General features: G+C 38.0%; 1 protein-coding gene across 1 annotated transcript; it reads right to left on the bottom strand.

Moving 5' to 3' along the window:
• Nucleotides 1-1423: 1423 nt before the first annotated feature.
• LOC123879758 lies at nt 1424-7549 on the bottom strand. The gene is made up of 2 exons (XM_045927666.1): nt 6726-7549; nt 1424-5660 (listed from the first exon to the last, which is right to left on the bottom strand). The coding sequence occupies exons 1-2, from the start codon at nt 6886-6888 to the stop codon at nt 1657-1659; spliced, it is 4167 nt and encodes a 1388-aa protein (XP_045783622.1). The 5' UTR covers nt 6889-7549; the 3' UTR covers nt 1424-1656.
• Nucleotides 7550-7918: the final 369 nt, after the last annotated feature.

Here is a 7918-nt window from a genome sequence, read left to right on the forward strand (position 1 = left end):
ATATACCTATTATTATAATACCTGTGTGACCTTTCAATGATAAAAATTTATGCTGCATGATTTATTCAAAATGGGAAAAATATAGGTATATACTACGTATGTACAACATGATTTGAAAGTACCAAAAATGAACTCTGCTAAAATAAAACCCTCTGCCGACCTGTTAATATCTAGGTATAAAATTACAATTATAAAAATATCAAGTAATTGAAAATTACATATACATTAGAGAAAAATGAGTATGAAATTCAATAAACGTTTAGTACGGATTAAAAGAAAAAGGGCTAGAAATGGAATTTCGTATAAATATGGAAACTGTTTTGCTTTCCAGGTTTATAGGTGTCATCCCCGTGGCAAATTCATCTTTATAATAGAAAAAAAAGCTAAAGCATCGAAAGTCAGTTACTTATCTAGTTACTAACATGATAATAATATTATGTTAGCGACCTCGAAATATACCACCGAAACCTGCGAGATGTTACAATTTGATACCTAACTTTTCCCGTGCACCACCATAAGCAACTGATAAGTGCTGAGCCAAACAATTCTAAATCAATTTTAACTTCTTAATAAAATTGTCTCATGAGTCATGACGTCAGCTGTATAGAACTTATCTTGATAGTCATTTAAGTACCTACAATTTTGGATAGTAGGAAGCTACAACGAAATCTGTTACTTATATTTCGTCAATGTTAATCACATACCCACTGGTAATCAAAATTTATTTTTATTTAATACCTAAATCTTATAGCAAATCATTAAAAAAAAAAAGAAGAAAATCAATAACTATTTTAATATGAAGTAGGTAATACCTAAAATGAATCTATTGAATATTATATCATATGTACATATTTCTAATTTAAATTATGAATGTCTACATGACCATGGTTGACTAAGTGAGACACTATTATTATTTAACCTTTTAATGTTGATCACTTGGTGGCGAAACAGATTGACCAAGCGTTTTTAGGTAACCTCTTAAGTGCATATTACTGTTCGGTGTTTTTCTTTTGCCAGGTGGGCGATGATCTGAAAGCCGGGATGTTATCTGCGGGCCGTGGGGCACGGCCTTTCCAGGATGGCCGAGTGTTAACAACTACCTCAAGATGCTGCCCTATATCATGAGTCATAGACATCTAGACCTATATCAGATTAATTATTATTATTTATAAATAATTGGCGGGAATGGATTATAAATCACATTTAGTTATTAACTATTTAGATCAATACATATTGTGTCGTATTTTACATTTAGCTGATATAATTGTTACGTTAATTGTCTATTACATCACTATGGTTTACCTCTGTGGTAATTTGTCAAATAGCTTCCCGAAAACTAGTACCTACCTACCTTAAAAATATATCTGTCAAACTGATATAAATAGCGAAGGAATCGAATAAAGACGGGTATTGAGAAATGATTACACTTCGTGGCTCAAAATATTAAAACAACTTGGTTTCGAATTCACAGGACTGAATTTAATTATTTTTTAAAGCACAGAAAAGAATTACAGTACTGACAGCTCAGTTTCTTATGACAACAAGAAAAAAAAACAAAACATAGTTAAAATAAAGAGTTGTTCATTTGCTCCGCACTTTTGTCAGGCGCTATCTTGAACATGCCCCCGGGCGTTGAGGGCTGCGCCGTCAACCACTTTAATTTACATCACTAATTGGTAACGGACAAATCCGAGTAAACGATCTTCTTACGATCCCACTGGCGGTTTTCACGTCAGCCACTCGTGCGACTTGATCTGGGCCGGGAAAAAGTGCCACAATTCGTCCCAGTTTCCACTTTAACGGAGGCAGGTTTTCCTCCTTCAGAAGGACCAACGAATTGAGTTCCAATGAGTGGTATGGTGTCTGCCATTTTGTACGTTTCTGCAGTTCCGAAACGTACTCCTTGCTCCATCGTGCCCAGAAATGCTGCCGGAGTTGCTCAATCCGTTGGTATCTCGTAAGATGTGTGTCCGCTTTGCCGTCTTGGTAATCTTCAGTCGGAATCGCTGTGAGTGGACGTCCAATTAAAAAATGGCCGGGGGTCAGTGGGGTCAAATCTTCTGGATGCGAAGACAAAGGAGTGAGTGGTCGCGAATTTAAAATTGCCTCAATTTGTGTTAAAGTCGTATACAATTCTTCGAAAGTTAAATGACAATTGCCTAGCACCCGCAATAAATGAAATTTTGTGGATTTCACCCCCGCCTCCCAAATACCGCCAAAATGTGGAGAATACCCCGGAATAAAGTGGAAATTTATTCCTTCATTTGAAAGCTCACTGGACAGTGAGTCAGAATTTTGTTGCAAAAACTTAGATAGACTGTTGTACGCTCCAACAAATGAACTTCCGTTATCAGAATACAGATGGCGTGGTTTTCCTCGACGAGCCACTAGTCGGCGGAGAGTTAGAATGTAGCTATTACTTGTCAAGTCTCCCACCAATTCCAAATGAATGGCCTTTGTAGTAAAACATATAAAAATGGCGATGTACACCTTCACAATACGACAACCACGTCCTTGACGACTTGCGGAAGATATAGGGCCCGCATAGTCAACGCCAACGGTTTCAAAGGGGTAACCACCGGGAATAAGACGCCGTCGCGGTAAGTCACCCATAATAGGAGCTACAACACTTCCTTTCATTCGCGTGCATCTAATGCAACGACGATAAGTAGATTTGGCTAAATTACGGCCACCGATTGGCCAGTAAACCTCTCTGATCGATGCCAACAATAATTGTGGCCCAGCGTGCATGAGCTTCGTATGTTCGTATTTAAATAATAACTGAGTAAATCGATGAGTGGACTGTAAAATTAAAGGATGTTTTTTATCATACGAAAAATCTGAGTTTCTGATACGACCGCCAACTCGCATTAAATTATTCTCATCTAAAAACACGTTGAATTTTAATAAAGCACTCTTCGCAGGCAAGTTTTTCTTATTCAATAAAAGATCATACTCGGTAAAGGATTCCTTCTGAGATGTGCGAATAATGACGTTTAATGAATTATTTAATTCAGTTTCAGTGAGAAAATTGGTTGTAGCGCGTCGTCCTCTACATGCTTCAACAAAACGTAGCATATACGCTACTGCACGTCTAAGCCTATTGAAATTAGAAAAACGATCAAATTCAATAAATTCAGATGGATTTTCCGTCTTAACTAAACATGACAATTCAGTACGCGTTTCGGGTAGCGAATCGGAACGTACTGACGTAGAAGGCCAATAGCTATTAGGCTCCTTCAAAAAAGTTGGTCCTGACCACCACATATCGAGAGACTGAATAGTGTCAACACTAACACCACGTGACACATAATCCGCTGGGTTTTCCTCAGTAGGAACGTGTCGCCATACGCAATCACCGGTCTTTTCTAAAATATCTCCGACGCGATTACGAACAAATGTGTGTAACTTACTTGGCAACATCTTAAGCCAACCCAATACAATAGTGGAGTCGGTCCAAAAAACGGTACACGCTGCTTTGACTCTTAGCGAGCTGATAACCTTTTCATACAGCTTAGCTGCAACCTGAGCCCCGCAAAGCTCAAGCCTAGGGATAGTTGTGGCTTTAATGGGTGCCACCCTACTCTTAGCAAGTAATAATCGCACTAAGATTCTGCCACTACTATCAATGCTACGGACGTAAAGACACGCACCGTAAGCCCTTTCCGAAGCGTCGGAAAATACGTGAAATTCTAATCGCATGAACGAATCTATTAACACGCGGCGTGGTACACGTAGATTATTCAAAACATGCAGGTTTTTAATTGCTTCGCACCAAGCTTCTTGAATCTCCGGCGTCAATGGATCATCCCACGATAAATTTTGTAACCACAAGCTTTGCAGTATTATTTTTAATTTAATAACAACCGGAGAGACCAGCCCTAATGGATCGAATATCTGGGAAATAACAGAAAGGATATCACGTTTTGAGTTTCCCTTCACTGCGATCGAAGTACCGATCGGAAAATGCAACTCATCAGATTCAGGTTGCCATCCTAAACCTAATGTTTTGCTTGGCTCATTACCGCCTACATTTAAATCATGCGTGGACTCAGTGGACTCTGAAACTAACTGAGGCTCATTAGACTTCCACTTTCTCAGTGGCAAGCGAGCAGAGGCGAGGGTAGCCGTTACTTCACTACGAATGTTCCGCACTACGTTCAAATCATCCCCGCCACTCAACAGATCATCGACGTAAAAATCATGAAGGATGATTTCAGCGATCTGATTGTCCTTACATTCAAGTCCTAGCTGCTTAAGGCATCTGGTAGCAAGAAAAGGCGCACTTGCTGTACCATACGTTACAGTATTTAATTCAAATGCCTTAAGTGGTTGGTTAGGGTTGTCACGCCATATTATACGCTGTAAGTACCTATCGTCAGGATGCACAAGTATCTGCCGATACATTTTCTCCACGTCAGCTAAAATGACGAACTTGTGTTGCCTAAATCTCAGAAGAATGGACAGAAGATCGTCCTGTACCGTTGGACCTACCATCTGAATACTGTTTAGACTAATATTAGTGCTGGTGGTAGAAGAACTAGCGTTAAATACGGCCCTTAATTTTGTGGTTGCACTGCTCTCACGCAACACACCATGATGTGGGATAAAATGTGCATTACTATCCAAACTAAGTTCACATTCTGACATGTGACCCAACGACTGATATTCTGACATGAACTCGCGGTACATTTCATAAAGTTTTGGTTGTTTAAGAAGCCTGCGTTCTAAAGACAAAAAACACTGCTTGGCTCGTTGTAAAGAATCACCTAAAACACTAGGATTTTCTTTTAATGGGATTCTCACACAAAAACGACCGTCTTCTAAGCGAGTAGTGTTTTTTATAAAATGCTCCTCACATAATTTCTGTTCCGGTGAATAAGTAGATAAATTTGAAATATTTACTTCTTCTAAATTCCAAAAACGCGCAAGTTGATTCTGTATATCTTGATTTTGTATATCAGTGGTTGAATTAGTGTTGACGTAATTACATTGAATAGGGTTAGGTAGATATGATGTAAAAAATCTATTATTCATCGGGCCAGAAATTATCCACCCTAACCTAGTCTCGCAAAGAGTAGGTTTATCATCGCCTAAATTAATTCTTTGCGATCCTATAATGTCCCAGAAAATATCAGCACCTAATATTAAATCCACTGACGCCGGTGCGTAGAAATGAGGATCCGCTAAGCAAACGTCAGTAGGTAGATTGAGTTTTGAAATGTCGAGCGAACGACACGGTACATTATCTGTTAACGAAGGCAAAACAAAACAATGTAAATTAGTCATAAATGTGTCATTTAACGACTTCAACCGTAAACGACACATTTTATTAATATGCGTGGATGCATTATTAATACCCAGTACAGATTGATCGATATGATTATAAGGCAGATTTAACTGACGAAACATCTTTTCTGACAGTAGGCTGGAAGTGCTACCAGAATCCAAAACAGCGCGTCCGATATGTTCGCGATTATTTGAATCATATAACTTAACTAACGCAGTCGATAATAGAACGTCCCCGCGACGACTATTTACATTAAGACTCGCGGACGACACGCTCGCTGATAAGGTTAAGTTATTACTTGGATTGGTGGTGGAGGGAGTCGCGCTGACACTTTCAGTGCTCTCGCTACGCACAGCCGGCTTCTGCTTGTCTGTAACATGTATTAAAACTGAGTGCTTTCTTTTACAAATTTTACATCCATTTTTCTTACAATTATTTGAAAAATGAGATTTCGAAAAACAGTTGAAACAAACCTTAAAAGTAGGTAATAATTGCAGGCGCTCTTCATTACTTAACGCTAAAAATTGAGGGCAAGTACTCAATTTATGCATGGCACTGCATTTGGGACAAAAGTCTTTTGAACTTGACTTATTATCATTCGTTTGTGTTGTCACCATAGCCTTTACTTTTGACAGTTTATAATTTGAGTTATGTTGAGGCGTCTGACGCGAAAATTCAATTGTATCAAGTATATTCGTACGCATTCTTACGAAATCTAGGAAGTCTTGTAGCTCTATACGTTTGTTGCTGTCCAAGCGGCCTTTGTACTCTTCCCATTCACGATAAGTTTTACTGTCCAACTTATGTGTAATAATGTAAATGAGAAGCGTATCCCACTGCTTAACAGGCTCGCCTAATGATTCTAAAGCACGGAGGTTTTTATTTAATTGATCTAAAATGTGCTTTAAATTAGTAGCGGATTCCCGTGTGACCGGTTCGATATTAAATAAAGCAGCAACATGGTTTTGTATCAACAAACGCTTATTATCGAATCGATCACACATAAGTTTCCATGCTACATTATAATTACTAGATGAGAACTCAATGGATGAAATTACCACAGCGGCAGACCCCTCTAATGATGTTCTTAAATAGTGGAATTTATTAACATCATCTAAGTCGTCATTGTTGTGAATGAGACTGGTAAAGGTGTCTCTGAACTCCAGCCAGTTATTATATGCCCCACTAAATTTGGGAAGCTGGATGGTAGGTAACTTGACCGGGTTTAGTTTGCCAGAGTGTGAACCATAATCAGTAGGGAGCGGCACTTGAGACCGTTTGTAATTTGCCAGCATCTCTTGTCCCTGGCTTAGTGCCTTGTAGTACCTACATTCGAACTCCTCACGTTCAGCCAACTGTTGGTCAATGTTATCTGAGATGCACTCTAACCGTGTTTGAGTTTCATCGTATTGAGCGTACAACATATCCAACTTACCTATGCGTAATTCCAACTCACTAATGTCCTTAGTAGTTGGTGAAGCTGTGCTACTGTCCAGTGATTTCAAATAGCCAGAAAAAATTGTGATCCGACCTTTATAACTGCTTCGTTTCTTAGTTAACTCAGCAATTTCTCTCACAATTTCAGCCTTTTCTGCCATATTTGGGAGATGGTTGTAAAATCCTGGAATTTGATACAGAATTCGCTTAAATAACTATATAAACAAGTTCTTATTTTACACTTAGACACCTAAACAACAAAAATAATTCATAAAATAATTCAATGTCAAAAGTTTGTAAAAATCTTTAAAGTTAAGTAGGTACCTAGTTTGTAAATTTAAGCAATATTACAATGTGTAGTCTATATCTATTTGGCTGTAAACATGCTACTTAATGTTGAATGTTAAAATATATTTAATCTAAGCAGAAATATTGTCACAATTTAACAGTTTTAAGTTCAACTTTCACTACAATTTATCACAATGTAACATGTACAACATAACCTAACTGAACAAAATTTTCTTTGAAATAACAAATTTACAAACATCCTATTAACACAAAAGGGCTAAGGCACAAATTATACCGACTTTGTCCGAGATTCACTCCTGAAATTCTTTCCAAAGTTCTTTGTCCAAATGACCTCCACCGCCACTAGCCACGCCTGTAGCGAATCTTCTTGATTATTGATTTCTGGCGCAAATCTGGGCTCGAAGCTGACCAATGATTACACTTCGTGGCTCAAAATATTAAAACAACTTGGTTTCGAATTCACAGGACTGAATTTAATTATTTTTTAAAGCACAGAAAAGAATTACAGTACTGACAGCTCAGTTTCTTATGACAACAAGAAAAAAAAACAAAACATAGTTAAAATAAAGAGTTGTTCATTTGCTCCGCACTTTTGTCAGGCGCTATCTTGAACAAGAAATAATAATTGTAAGCGAAAACTATTCTCAAAAATACAGTGAAGTGAAATTGGAAAGTGTCTATTATTCAAACCTGTCCCTATACTTCTGCAACACAAGGTTTCCTTCAGAGTTGTTTTATATTGCAAATACAAATCTTCAAACAGTTCATACGTGTTGTCCTTTAGATAACTTACGGTTACAGTTTTGTCCAGGCCGCTCGCTTTGTAAATGATCTCCTTGTGACCTTCCGTGAACTCTTTCCATAATTGCTCTAAAATCTCTA

This window comes from Maniola jurtina, chromosome W, assembly GCF_905333055.1.
Source record: "Maniola jurtina chromosome W, ilManJurt1.1, whole genome shotgun sequence".
Lineage (NCBI taxonomy): Eukaryota > Metazoa > Arthropoda > Insecta > Lepidoptera > Nymphalidae > Maniola > Maniola jurtina.